We start from the raw sequence: 15,265 nt of genomic DNA on the forward strand, positions 1-15,265 counted from the left end.
CCCCCCCCCCCTTCAGCTCAACCTATTGGTATGCAAACTTGATGTCCTGCTTAACCCTGTGCTAAGCTTCAGATTCCACACCTAAGCCACCTTCACTGGCTCTTTGTCTTCCAGTGCATTGATTTCCAGATCTTTGTCCTTGTCTTCATATCATTCCATGTCCTTGCCACCTTTGCATCCTTCTCCAGCCCCAATTCCCTGCCTACACCCACCACTTTTCCCACCCTTCCTCCTCTTCTGTATTACCATTGGTGGCAGAGCTTTCAGCTTGCTACCATATTCTGGACTTCCCTTGCTAAATTCCTTTGCTAAACCCTACATCTTTCTGCACCTCCAAAAGCCTCCTTAAAACCTACCTCTTCAACCATGCTTTTGGTCACCTCCCCCAGTTCCCCTTCTATTCCCGCTTGGGTCTGATGTCTGACTGTTGCAACTTGGTCACATCATCTGCAGGCAAAGTATCATCTATAGGAATGATATCGAGTGCGACCACTTATTCGACACCGCTTTGATCAAGTTATGGTTTTGTCAAAATTTCCTCCAAGTAATCATCAGAAAAACCAAAGCCTTCGTTATAGGCCTCCAATATAAACTCCACTCCCGTGCCACTGACTGCGCGTCTCTCCCAGGCCACTTGGTCAGGCTAAACCAGACTCTACAAAACTTTGGTGCGCTATTTGATCCAGAGCTGAGCTTGAACCTCGTGCCCTATCCATCACCAAGTCAAGATCACTTCTTTCTACCTCGGCAACATTGCCCATCTCTGCCCCAACCTCATTCTTTCTGGCATCAAAACCCTTATCCACACTTTTGTTATTTCTCGACTTGATTTCCCACCCCCGTGTCATTCCTTGCTGGTCCTCCAAATATTCAACTGCCTGCATCCTTTCCTGCACTATATCCTAGTCGCCCCTCACCCCTATCCACACTGCCTGGCCTACAACGTATTAGATTTAAATTCCTCTTACTTTCCCACCTAGCTTTGTATTGTCGGCAAACTTGGATACATTGCACTCAATCCCTTCATCTAAGTCATTAATATAGATTGTAAATAGCCGGGGCCCAAGCATTGATCCTTGCGGCACCCCACTAGCTACAGCCTGCCAACCGGAAAATTACCCGTTTATCCCGACTCTCTGTTTTCTGTCCGTTAACCAATCCTCTATCCATGCTAACATTACCCGCAGCGGTTTGCAACCTCTCTCACCCTTTGTTCCTCTGACTTGTCCTTTTGTGCACTCTTTGTGCTCCCCCGGACCTGATGGCCTACATCCTAGGGTACTGAAAGAGGTGGCTGCAGAGATAGTGGTTGTGATCTTCCAAAATTCCCTAGATTCTAGAACAGTCCCAGCAGATTGGAAATTAGCAAATGTAACCCCGCTATTCAAGAAAGGAAGGAGAGAGAAAACCGGGAACTCCGGGCCAGTCTGCCTGACATCAGTCGTCGGGAAAATGCTGGAATCCATGATTAAGGAAGTGTTAACAGGGCACTTAGAAAATCATATGATTAGGCAGAGTCAGCATGGTTTTGTGAAAGGGAAATTGTGTTTGACAAATTTATTAGAGTTTTTTGAGGATGTAACTAGCAGGGTAGATAAAGGGCAACCAGTGGATGTAGTATATTTGGATTTCCAAAAGGCATTCGATAAGGTGCCACATAAAAGGTTGCTACGCAAGATAAGGGCTCATGGCGTTGCGGGTACCTGTAAAGGACAGAAAACAGAGAGTCGGGATAAACGGGTCATTTTCCGGTTGGCAGGCTATAGCTATGGGGTGCCGCAAGGATCAATGCTTGGGCCCCGGCTATTTACAATCTATATTAATGACTTAGATGAAGGGACTGAGTGCAATGTAGTCAAGTTTGCTGACAATACAAAGCTAGGTGGGAAAGTAAGCTGTGAGGAGGACAAAGGGATGTAGACAGGTTAAGTGAGTGGGCAATAAGGTGGCAGATGGAGTATAATGTGGGGAAATGTGAGGTTAATCACTTCGGTAGGAAGATTAGAAAAACAGAATATTTTTTAAATGGTGAGAAACTATTAAATGTTGGTGTTCGTAGAAAGTTAACATGAAGGTACAGCAAGCAATTAGCAAGGCAAATGGCATGTTGGCCTTGTTGCACAGTTTTGGTCTCCTTATCTGAGAAAGGACATACATGCCTTATAGGCAGTGCAACAAAGGTTCACTAGATTGATCCCTGGGACGAGAGATTGAGTAGAATGGGCCTATACTCTGGAGTTTAGAAGAATGAGAGGTGATCTCATTGAAACATATAAGATTTTGAGGGGGATTGACAGGAAGATGCTGAGTGGTTGTTTCCCCTGGCTGGAGAGTCTAGCACTAGAGAGCATAGTCTCAAGATATGGGTCAGCCATTTAAGACTGAGATGAGGAGAAGTTTCTTCACTCTGAGGGTTGTGAATCTTTGGAATTTTCTACCCAAAAGGGTTGTGGATGCTGAGTTAAGTATATTCAGTGCTGAGATAGATTTTTGGACTCTAGGGGAAATCAAGGGATATAGGGATTGGGCGGGTAAGTGGAGTTGAGGTCGAAGATCAGCCATGATTTTTTTTTAAAATTCGTTTATGGGATTTGGGTGTCGCTGGCAAGGCCAGCCTTTATTGCCCATCCCTAATTGCCCTTGAGAAGGTGGTGGTGAGCCGCCTTCTTGAACCGCTGCAGTCCGTGTGGTGAAGGTACTCCCACACTGCTGTTAGGTAGGGAGTTCCAGGATTTTGACCCAGCGACGATGAAGGATCGATATACTTCTAAGTCAGGATGGTGTTTGACTTGGAGGGTGACTTGGAGGTGGTGGTGGTCCCATGTGCCTGCTGCCCTTGTCCTTCTAGGTAGAAGAGGTCACGGGTTTGGAAGGTGCTGCCAAAGAAGCCTTGGCGAGTTGCTGCAGTGCATCTTGTAGATGGTACACACTGCAGCCATGGTACGCCGGTGGTGGAGGGAGTGAATGTTTAAGGTGGTCGATGGGGTGCCAATCAAGCGGGCTGCTTTGTCCTGGATGTTGTCGAGCTTCTTGAGTGTTGTTGGAGCTGCACTCATCCAGGCAAGTGGAGAGTATTCCATCACACTCCTTACTTGTGCCTTGTAGATGGTGGAAAGGCTTTGGGGAGCAGGCTTGAAGGGCCATATGGCCTACTCCTGCTCCCAATTCCTATGTTCTTGTGTTCTCTATCCCATTTGTCCCACCATTGGTGGAAGAGCTTTCCGCTGCCTTTATCCTGCTCTCGGAACTTGCTCTCTAAACCCCTCCACCTCTCTGCTTCTCTTCCACCTTCTTGAACCTATTTCTGACCAAGTTTTTGGTGATCTCTCTTAATTTCTGCCTTCCACCCCTCCCCCCACGGCTCAGTACACATTTCTACTTGGTTTTTCTCTATCCCATAGTGTCTTTTGACATTTTCTACATTAAATACAAGGTGGTAATGTTGTCCCTACAAATGTGCTCGCTGCACAATAAGAAAACCATTAATTAAAAAAAATATACATATAAATAACAAAAAGGTATCCCTGATTTTAAGGCAGTAATTAAATCTAGGGTGTTGCTGATCCCCAAACTGCTTAAACATTACTCTTGCAGTTTGATGTTCTCGGATGTACTCCACTGAATGACACCCTTGTAGCACCTCCCAGCGATCTGTTTTCTTGCATCATATTCAGATGTGATTCTTGGGTGGCTCGAATGTGCAAGTAGGCCAAGGGTAACCTTTGGCAGGATTGTGCACTCATTATCTGCATTTCAACACCCCATAATTCTGCACGTACTGTGTGTGCATTTTTGATAACCGTGCTGCTACAGACTGTCTGCATGGAACTGCTGGGTGAATCACTGATGAGTCACGGTGTCGTAACTCAAGTGATCTCTAGCCACAGTAGCAGTAACTTGTCATAATTCAGGGTGAGGTGTGGCACATGGTGGAGGAATTCTGCGGTCCTCTGAGTCACAAACATTTGATGGACTCCTCCCTAGCCTTAGTACAAATTTTAGTGACTGAACCAAATGACCAGCCACACCCCCCCCCCCCCCCCCCATGCTCCAAACAATATATGTAGGGTATATACAATAGCAATGACTGTTTTCAGCATCAAGGTTATAAAGTTTCTGAAATGCTCAACTATAACTTCCTACCATTCTCGCTGCATGGTATTATTCTGATGATTGTGAAATGCTGCTTAAAGCTTCTCCCCACCCCAAAAATAATCCTCCTCTCGAGTCAGTGCCAATGTCTGGCTGTGTCTCGCACTGTTTCTCCTCTACAAATTAATGCTTAGAGCACATGGAATCCAGATTTTTTTTAAAAACTAGAATGACTTTTGAATTTTTTTGAAGGCACTGAACTTTATCTGGAAAAAAAATAAGAGCGAGCTGATGTCCTGCAGTGTTCCTCAATTAATGGATACAAAAATTGGGTTTAGTACTCCGGGGCTCAAGCACACTTTCCTGCGTTTCTTTTGTGAACTTATCCCACACTCAAAAGAGTCACACTGCTGACCTCCAAGCCCCAGAGTGTATCCTCTGTTTGATCGGCACTTTGCACTGTGCGTAGTTTTGTCTCGCTCCCGGGCTTGCCACTAATAAAAAGCAGCAGGTTTCGGTTCTCTGCAGATCACTCACCAACCAGCATGCAATTAGGCTGCTGTAATGTTGCAGGCCCTAACTTTTCCAAGAAATTGTGGCCATGCATCTGCTTGCTGGCACTTTCTTGCCTTCAGTCCAGCATGCATCACAAGACCAGTTCTCTCTTCTCTCACCCACATCCCAGTTCTTCTTTTTAAAAACTTTGATTTCTTTTTGTTTTGTTTCCACACTTTTCCTTTCTCCTCCTCCAGTACTTTCTTATTCCTTCTCTTCCCGCCTTTCTCTCCTCCTTTACCCTCTCTTTTTCTTTCTTGTACCTTGCCCCCACCCCTCCTTTCCAGTGATTGTGTGTCACCTCCCACCATGGCCTGCCAGTCTTCTCTCTCCCTGCCCTCCTCCAGCCACTTTGCACTTCCCACGTATACCTGCTCTGAGCTCTGTTGACTTCAAGAACCTTTTGCAACTTGAGCATGGAGTCCTGCGCAGCTTTGAAATCAGAATTTAAGCACGTAAAGGATTCTCAAGTGTGCATCTACCCTTGAGCCAAAGAAAGAGAGATTAGGAGGGGTGACAAAAAGCTTGTTCAAAGATGTTAGCTTTAAGAAGGATCTTGAAGGAGGTGGAGAGGTATAGGCAGCTGATGTTTATGGAGTTGGGAGGTTGACCAGGAGAGATTTGGAATCGTCAAGTCACGGTGGCCAAGGTACAGATGAGTTTTCAGCAGCAACTGGTCGTAGTAGGTAGGGCATTGTTAGAGGTAGACATAGGCGGTATGTAAAGGAAGAAGAGGGAACCAAGGATAGATCCACGGGGGTCTCTGGAGGTACTGGTGTGGCGGTGGGAAGGGAAGCTATTGGTGGAGATGCTCTGGCTGCGATTGGATAGGTAATAGTTGAACCAAGCGAGAGCAGTCCCACTGAACTGGACAACTGAGCAGAAGCATTGGAGGAAGATGGTTGGAAGATGGTGTGATCAACCATGCCAAAGGCTACGAGCAGTCGAGGAGGGATAATACACCATTGTCACAGTCACCTAGGATGCGATTTGTGACTGGTTAGGGCTGATTTGGCGCTATGGCTGGGGCAAAACCTGATTGGAGAGATTCAAATATGGTGTTGCGGAAAAGACGTGCACAGATTTTGGCGGCGTCAGGGACATTCAATTCTTTTCCCCACCCTGTCCAACAGATATTAAGGCTACGATACAGCCAACGGATCATCCTCCGCCATTTCCGCTACCTCCAAGTGATCCCACCACCAAACGCATCTTCCCCTCCCCTCCCCTCCCAGCATTCCGTAGGGACCGCTCCCTCCGAGACACCCTAGTCCACTCTTCTATCACCCCCAACAGCCCTTCCCCTTTGCCTGGCACCTTCCCGTGCAAGCGCAGGAGATGTAACACCTGCCCCTATACCTCCTCCCTTCCCACTGTCCAGGGCCCCAAACACCCCTTCCAGGTGAAACAGCGATTTACTTGTACTTCTTGCAATCTAGTATACTGTATTCGCTGCTCACGATGCGGTCTCCTCTCCATTGGGGAGACCAAACGCAGATTGGCTGACCGCTTTGCGGAACACCTCCGTTCAGTCCGTAAGGGTGACCCCGAGCTTCCGGTCGCCTGTCATTTTAATTCACCGCTCCATTCCCACTCGGACCTCACCGTCCTTGGCCTCTTGTATTGTTCCACGGAAGCTCAACGTAAACTCGAGGAACAGCACCTCATCTTCCGATTAGGCACTTTGCAGTCTTCCGGACTCAATATCGAGTTCAACAATTTCAGATCATAACCTCGGGCCCCTATTACATTTTTACTTTTTTTTTTCCACCCCTTTGTTTTGGATCTTCCCTTCCCCCCCCCCCCCCTTTCCTTTTCTCTCTCTCTCCCATACGGCAGCTGTCTCCCATCCTGCCAGTACACTTCACACCTAATCTTGCCGTCTTTTGTCTCCACTGTCCTATTACCATCTCGTCTGGTTTTGAATACCTCTTAATGTCTCTTTTACTTCTTTTGTTCTATCGCAGCCCTGCCTTCGATCTGTTTTATTTCCTTTCCAGTTTGAAAAAGTTAGACCCGAAACGTCACTCTAATTTCTCTCCACGGATGTTGCCTGGCCTGCTGAGTTTTTCCAGATATTAAGGCTAATTAGCCACTTTCCTTGCTTTTAATACTTTCCTACATCTTCAGTTCTGATTTGCTGTTGTTTTATTTTCAGTCATTTTAGGAAATTGTAATGGTTTAAAGAAAGCCTGTGCTATAAGATGGGACTTGGCTACAGGTGGGTGGAGAAAGCTGAGCACCAATCGAGGAGAAATCGGGCACTAATGTAGAGCTTTTAATGTAGCGAATGTCCCATGGTACAGAATGGACTTGGGAAAGAATTCTAGATAACTGGGTCATGATGGCTTACGGTTGTGCTGCTGATAATGGAGTGGGGTGAGGGGAACGGACAGTAATATAGTCTCCGAATGGAGGGGGCAAGCTGGGATGCAAGGCTGAAGGGTTTATTAAGTCTGTGGAGCAATTTATAAACTATGGCATGGATTTTTGAAATCAATTCATTGACCTATGGGGAGGTCTGTAAGAAAGCTTTGGATGCACAGTTCTGAGGATGAGCTGGAGTTTGTGTAGGATGAAGCCTGGCAAGGAGAGCATTTGTTAAGATGTGGACAATGCTTTTGGTGGGGTGAACTAAGGATGGAGGGAAGGCAATATTGCGCAGCTAGAAAAGAGCAGGCTTGGTAAATGCCGGGATCTGGGGTTTGATTTGTGCTCGGACAGCAAGGTTGTGTACATTGTGTTCTCCTGAGCAAGTATAGCGGAAGTGGGGTGGAATTGGGGCTAGAATGTAGATTCTCTGGCAAGAACTGAACAGGATAGCTTGATCATGCCAGTGCTGGTTAGAAATATTGGGTGACCACTTTGCGGAACACCTCCGTTCAGTCCGTAAGGATGACCCCCGAGCTTCCGGTCGCCTGTCATTTTAATTCACCGCCCCATTCCCACTCGGACCTCACTGTCCTCGGCCTCTTGCATTGTTCCACGGAAGCTCACTGTAAACTCGAGGAACAGCACCTCATCTTCCGATTAGGCACTTTATAGCCTTCCGGACTCAATATCGAGTTCAACAATTTCAGATCATAACCTCGGCCCCTATTACATTTTTACACACCTTTGTTTTGGCCTTCTCCCCCCCCTTTTTTTCTCTCTCCCACATTGCAGCTGTCTCCCATTCTGCCAGCGCATTTCACACCTAATCTAGAGCCGTCTTTTGTCTCCACTAGTCCTATCACCATCTCGTCTCGTTTTGAATACCTCTTAATGTCTCTTCTCTTTTGTTCTCTCCCAGCCTGGTCTCTTAATCTATTTCATTCCCTGTGCTTCTTTAGTCTTGACAAAGGGTTCACCTGAAACGTTGACTCTATTTTCTCTCCACGGATGTTGCCTGGCCTGCTGTGTTTTTCCAGCATTTTCTGTTGTTATTTCTGGTTAGAAATATGTCTGGCTCACTATGACTTGATGTGGGGCAGGTGCTTCGATAGCACAAACAGTTGTGGAATCGTGGGTGATGTTGGTGGCGAGATATAGCTCGTTGACATTGCCGTGTATATGGAATCTTGCAGTAGCACAAAATCTAGGAGTGGGAACTATTGGCATGTGAGTGATTATAACATCAGAGGCATTAGGAGCTGATGCCACTTTTTAGTTTTAAGTTTTTCACCAGCATACCAAGAATATTTACTTTTTTGACAAATCGATTTTGACTTTTGTAAATTCAAAATACCTTCAAACAGATGAAGAATCAACACAAAAATATAGTTCCTTTTTAAGAATGACTATTTTAACATAATCCACATACTTTGGCTCCTGAATTCAGATGGGATGTTTGGAGAGGAAAAAGTTGCATGGGTCCCATTAATGCACAATTTTCTGTCTTCTGGAATAGTTCTGTTACTGGGCATATGAGAACCAACATCTTTCTGACAATAACTCCTATAACCAGGTTGTTTTTATTTTTATGCTCTAGGTATGGGTGAGGATGAGGAATTAGTGATAAAATCCTTTTAACATGCTGGAATTATTTTTCACTCTTACCTTCTTTCACTTTTGGGCTCCAGACTGCATAAATAAGCATTTAATCTAATATGTGATACAAGAATGGTCCGGATTTTGCAGTGAAAATAACAGTGAGGCTATCAGCACTCCCTTATTATGGAGTAAATGGGACGGCAACTTCCAGAGTACGCACATGCGCAGTTAAATGCAGAAATCGGGAAATTGCTGTCTGAGTTACCCTGCTCCTCCACAGACTGCGCTACACCGGTACCTCGCTGATAGACTCGGCATTGAAATCCACATAAAGGCATGAAGTTACTTTACCTACCCACGAAACACGCCAGAAAAGTTAGGGCTGGTGCATTCAGGTGTAACTGAATTTTTAACAGTGTGATAAATCTTAATTACTGCCAAACAACCTCTCGGGCACTGACAATTTACTTTTACACGTGTGGAGTCTCATTCCTTCAGAATTTAATTAGTGCTGGAGATTTAAAGAAAGATATATTTTTACATTTTCTCTCTTTATCTCTCTCAATCCCATCTTTCTTTCCTTCTCTATATTTCACTGCCTGTACATGATTTTACAATGAATTAAATCTAATTTATACTTCCTGGTTTAGACTGGGTGGCTCGGTGAGGATTCTTCAATCTGATTGGTTGAAGAGCCATGCTGTTGCTTGCTTCACTCGCACGCCACAGATCCCCCTGTAGATGGCGCCACTCTGGAAAGGATTTCTAAATACTGCAAGTTGATGCTCAAGCCCAGGGAAAGTCTGGGCAGCTGTCAGCGTGATGAACGGCAAGTGCCGTTTCTTCGCCACTGACCGTAAAATCCAGGCCATTATGTTCACTAAGAGTTCTACTGTTCTTCACCTGGAGTTATTTACCATAAACCCATTTCCCTGCCATATGAAGTTTGTCTCAGTGAAATGTTATCATTGTTGCATATTCTCAAACTGACGCAGGAAGATTGAATGGGAGAAAATACAGTGAGAATGTACAGAATAGAGCGCATATTGTGGCAACTTTGTAGTGATAAAGTTGACTTTGCAGGCAGTTTCTTTCAAAATAAAGTATATTATGGTCAAACCTCGTTAGGTTTGTGAAGTAGCAAGTTATTTATTGTGCACTCTGGAGTTGGGGGTGGGGAAGTGGAAGTATAATTGGGAAATGTTCTTACCTGGACTAGACTGTGGCCTCCTCGTATCTGATCTTGCCTTCAGACCTCGTTCTCTCTGCTGGAAGATGTATGCTCTCATCAGCTTTGTTGGCATTCTTGGTGATGCGACTGATGCTGCTTCTACCCTTTCCAAAGTCACTGCTGGCTGTCTCAAACCCCTCAATTCAAATAACATCGTTATTGAACTGTATCTGCAACTCCTGTGAACTGCTTTGAGACATTTACATGGCAAATAGTTTAATTGTATGGCATTTACATGTTAGTTTTCAGACATAATTCCACTTTTGGAGCAAAGTAAAACATTACAGCTTTTACCTTAGATCTCCTGTAGTCCAAAATTGGTGATGACATAACCATTGTAGAGAATAAACACACATTCTACACGCTGTATATGTGACATTTCTCTCCCTCTCTGTCTCTTGCAAACTCTCTTGATTAAGCTCCAGTGTGTATTGTTGGGACCACAATAATGGCATGCAAGTCTCCCTTATCAACTGGTACTAGACCAGCTATTTTGGTTTTTATTTTCTCTTCCGCCTTTCAGCCCAAGTGGTAAGAAGTTCAGGAGTAAGCCTCAGCTGGCTCGATACCTGGGAAACAGTATCGACCTCAGTAGCTTTGACTTTCGGACCGGGAAGATGATGCCCAATAAATTACAGAGGAATAAACAGCGTCTTCGGAATGAAACAATAAATCAAGCAAAGGTATTGTATCTTTTCAGTATTCTGCTCTGGGTGTGTTTCAGATATGAAATTTTAATAGCACTAAGTATTTTTATAAATAATATCCTTGGAGCACTCATTGCATCTTGTGCTATGGAATGGTGGATACAGATTAGAGCCTTGTATTCCCTTATAAGGTGAGTTCCTGTTGTCTGCCAACTGTATGGGGGAGGCAGTGGGCAGAGACTAAACGTTTCTCCATAGGGGAGGGATTTAAGCTTAAAGCTCGAGTTGAATTGGACCATTCTTGCTCTCTAATAACCAGTTAAGTAGGAGAAGCCTCCATGCATATTGCCTGCTTGCACTTTCACCTGGGCAATGGTGCATAGTCTGAAATCATGAGTTCTTGCACCAAAAACAGGGAAGGAGAGTATTTTCACTAATTTATGCAATAACCTGTTTTATTTAAATGTATAATTCCTTCCTCCCAAGTCTAGCTATATTTATCTAACCCTCTTCTGTTTTTTATTACAATTGTGTTTTTGGGTTGAAAGATGAACAAAATGGATCAAGAGTTTAATTATGGGATTTAAGTTTGCTTTTGCACCCATTGGTTGGAAAACACTGATTGAATACAATCTCCTAATTTCTTCTGGCCCCCGATGGAATGGCCTCTTGTTCATTTCTTCAAACTTTAGAATATACATTTGCATTAGACATTTAGAACCCATTGTATATAGGATCCACTGGGACGAGCGAGGTGGACCAGAGTGGTCTTTTCCAGCATTCCTATGTTCCTAACATACAAGTGGCTGCGACGGCCCTTTCTCTTTTTTGGTCAGCTGGATGTCGGACACAAGCAGATGCCCATCACTATGCTAAAGAAACCCATCAACGTGATGGTCTTGAAATCACGCTGCAGAGAAACCCACACGGGTATTATTTCTGATATGGATAGTTTGTTTTATGGTGTGGTGTGCCTGCAAGCCAACTCTCAAATGACTAGAGAGGCTTTGGTTGGACAAGTAGCATGTAACTTCTCAGTGCTCTTCTGGTAGGTATGCGGTCTTGGCTGAATTCCAGAAATACCCCTGTGCACACTTGGGGCTTCCCAAGCCTTCGCTGTTGACGACATGTGTCTAAGCTATTTGAACCTCTAGCTATTAGGATATTGACGTGCAAAGCTGTCTGATACCGAGTAGGAAGAACCTCAACTCTCAGTTACAGGCTTTGGCTCCAGGCCCCATTAATAATCTTGAGTAGCTGGTTAATCATCAACAGTGCCCTAGAGTACTCAAACAGACACACCTGGCTCAGGTATTGGATTACCAGAGAGAGAGTTGAGTTTGTTACAGTCTCGCGTTACTGGGCAGATCATCTTGGAGTCCTCTAAACCTTCAAAAAGACCCTACATGCCTTTTTTCTCTTTCCCTCCCCCCCCCCCCCCCCCCCCACAATCACCACCTAAAGGGGGATTATAAGCACTGTTCCCGCCAAGGTGCGCGCGACCGCTCAGTAATTTGAAAGGTTCCGTGCAGGCTGCTTATTGCTTTTACACTGCAAATACCACGTGTGCGCAGAAAATGAAAGGGACCATGCATTAAAAGAAACAGGCCGCGCAGAACAAAGCGCAGCTTACAGGGAACAGTGATTACAGGAAACTTTCTGGTATCTGGCACTGACGGGACCGAGCTGGTGCCGTACCATCAAAACTGCCGTAGAAACCAGCGCTAATGTTAAAACATACGGAGCTTTTGGGCTCCGTGTGAATCAACAAACCCTGTTGCTTAGCAACAGCTTCAAAACAGTCAGCCGCAGCTTAAAAGCGTCTCTATAGCTAAGCAACAGCTTCAGCTAGACCTTGCAGAGCCTGACTGGGGGAAAAAAAAGCAACAAGAAGTAAAAAAACTTATAGGAAACGGCTCCTGAATTTTGCCGGTAGGTAGTTTTCCGGACATTTAACCTCCGGTTAAACGAAAGTTTCCTGTATGAGTATAGGGAGTAGTTTGTAATTGCCAAAGACAGCTGGTACCTGGAATGTCTCGGGAGCTATATGGTGACCAGCTATGATTGGGAAAATGGTGCCAATTCCTTCACGTAAAGCATTGTTGCAATCCTCCTAACCACAGAACACTGATTCCATCATTGGAAGTGCAAAACTTTAGCGGCTGCTGTTTTTTTTACTTTGTACCCCAGTCATGATGGGCACTGACCAATGGACAATGAACAGATGCTCTCACGTCTAACCTCCAGGAAATCCCTCAGTGTTTCCTTTCCAGCTGTACCACTGACAGCGGCCCTCAATATGGTGGGTGCAGCAAAATGTGCCAGCTACGAAGAGGTGGCCTCTAGGCCAAATGTGGCCTGTGAGCTCTTTTGATCTGAACAGTGAAGCTCCTGCTGGTTCCTGTCTTTTTGGTGTTTGTGCACAGAACCGACTTCAGCTCTTTAAAGCTACTGGATCTAGAAGACTGGAAAAGGATGCTCCCTGATTGGCCAAAATTCAATCGGAAAGCAGCCTTTCCAAGTCCTCCAGCCCCAGCAACTTTAAAGAGCTGAAGCTTCCACGTTTTCAGGTCTTGTTAGAGGGCAATTTGGGTGGGAGGGGGATCCCTGCACACAACGTATGCTCAAAAAATGGGCGTGCCTGAATTTCTAGGTCATGGTTCCCAAAGCTGCTCCACTGATGTTTTCCTCGCTTCATTTCTGGATCTGTTGTAGACTAATTGACGGTGATTGATTGCAATGATTAGTCAGCAACTCCCTCTATCATTGTACCATATGACTACCAGGATGGTAGAAGGTGAACTAGATCGACTTGGGCTGTTTTTTCATCTAGCAATTCCGACATACTTGACACAAGTTCACCTCACAGCTTGGTCCTGTATGTTGCACATGGCCTAAGGGAATCTATCTTGCTCCTGATTTGCATTTTGTAGACCAATGGAGCTACATTTGAGGAGTCATGAGGAGCCACATGTTGTAGTGTGTCCAGCCTCTGCTCTGCTCTTGTATATGGCTGGTCCAGTTAAGCTTATGGTCAGTGGTGATTCCGAGGATGCTGACAGTAGGGGAATCAGTGATGGTGCTGTTGAAGGTCTGGAGCAGCTGGGCATTTTGGAGATGATAATTGCAAGATTGTAAATGTCTATATACAGTTATAGGCCGACGTGGGCTGTCATTTATTGCAGGAGTTGTAGAACTGAAGTTTGTAGAATTGTCAGCGAACAACCCCACTAGCGATGCCCTGGGGCTACAATGATTGGCCTTTGTCAACCATGACCATATTTCTGTGCATCAGGTATGACTCCAGCCACTGGAGAGTTTTTCTGTTGATTCCCACTGACCTCAGTTTTGCTATGGATCCTTGGTGCCATGCTCTCAAATACTGCCGAGAGCAATTATTCTTGCCTCTTCTTGCATTTAGCTCTTTTTTCCATATTTGGATCAAGGCTGTGATGAGGTTTGGAGTTGAATGGTTTTGGCTAAACTCGCTTTGCTGTTGATTGACCGGTAAGCCTGACATCGGTAGTGGGGAAAATGCTAGAGTCCATTATAAAAGATGTAATAGCAGAGCACTTGGAAAGCAGTGACTGGATCGGACAAAGTCAACATGGATTTACAAAAGGTAAATCGTGCTTGACTAATCTACTGGAATTTTTTGAGGATTTAACTGGTAAAATAGATAAGGGAGAACCAGTGGATGTGGTGCATTTGGACTTCCAGAAGGCTTTCGATAAGATCCCGCATAAGAGATTAGCGTGTAAAGTTAAGGCACATGGGATTGGGGGCAAGGTATTGACTTGGATAGAGAACTGGTATGCAGACAGAAAGCAAAGAGTTGGAATAAACGGGTCTTTTTCCGAATGGCAGGCAGTGACTAGTGGGGTACTGCAGGGATCGGTCCTTGGACCCCAGCTATTCACAATATATAATAATGATCTAGACAAGGGAACTAGATGTAATATCTCCAACTTTGCAGACGACACAAAGCTGGGTGGGCGTGTGTGCTGTGAGGAGGATGCCGAGAAACTACAGGATGATTTGGACAGGTTGGGTGATTGGGCAGAAGCATGGCAGATGCAATATAACGTGGATAAATGTGAGGTTATCCACTTTGGTGGCAAAAACAGGAAGACAGATTATTATCTGAATGGCAATAGATTGGGAGAAGGGGAAGTGCAACGAGACCTGGGTGTCCTTGTGCACCAGCCGCTGAAGGTAAGCATGCAGGTGCAGCAGGCGGTTAAGAAGGCAAATGGTATGTTGGCCTTCGTAGTGAGAGGGTTTGAGTACAGGAACAAGGATGTCTTGCTGCAGTTGTACAGGGCCTTGGTGAGACCACATCTTTAGTATTGTGTGCAGTTTTGGTCGCCTTATCTGAGGAAGGATGTTCTTGCCATGGAAGGAGTTCAGCGAAGATTCACCAGGCTGATACCTGGGATGGCAGGAATGACGTATGAGGAGAGATTGGGTCGAATGGGCTTGTACTCGCTAGAGTTTAGAAGAATGAGAGGGGATCTCATTGAAACTTATAAAATTCTGACAGGACTGGACAGACTAGATGCAGGAAGGATGTTCCCGATGGTCGGGGAGTCCAGAACCAGGGGTCACAGTCTAAGGATAAGGGGTAGGCCTTTTAGGACAGAAATGAGGAGGAATTTCTTCACCCAGAATGTGGTGAACCTGTGGAATTCTCTACCACAGAAGGCAGTAGAGGCCAATACATTAAGTATATTCAAGAAGGAGTTGGATATATTTCTTAAGGCAAAAG

General features: G+C 45.1%; 1 protein-coding gene across 4 annotated transcripts in view; it reads left to right on the forward strand.

Annotated features, from left to right (window-relative positions):
* The window catches only part of mbd2 (methyl-CpG binding domain protein 2), a 143,279-nt gene that overhangs the window by 8,334 nt on the left and 119,680 nt on the right, over nucleotides 1-15,265 (forward strand). For all 4 annotated transcript variants that reach the window (XM_085974767.1, XM_085974753.1, XM_085974776.1 and 1 more), the window contains exon 2: nucleotides 10,374-10,533. In XM_085974767.1, the coding sequence (XP_085830893.1) occupies nucleotides 10,374-10,533 (160 nt within the window). The remainder of the gene's footprint in view (nucleotides 1-10,373; nucleotides 10,534-15,265) is intronic.

The sequence above is a fragment of the Somniosus microcephalus genome, chromosome 2, assembly GCF_052327205.1.
Source record: "Somniosus microcephalus isolate GS21.2 chromosome 2, FLI_Smic_1.0, whole genome shotgun sequence".
Lineage (NCBI taxonomy): Eukaryota > Metazoa > Chordata > Chondrichthyes > Squaliformes > Somniosidae > Somniosus > Somniosus microcephalus.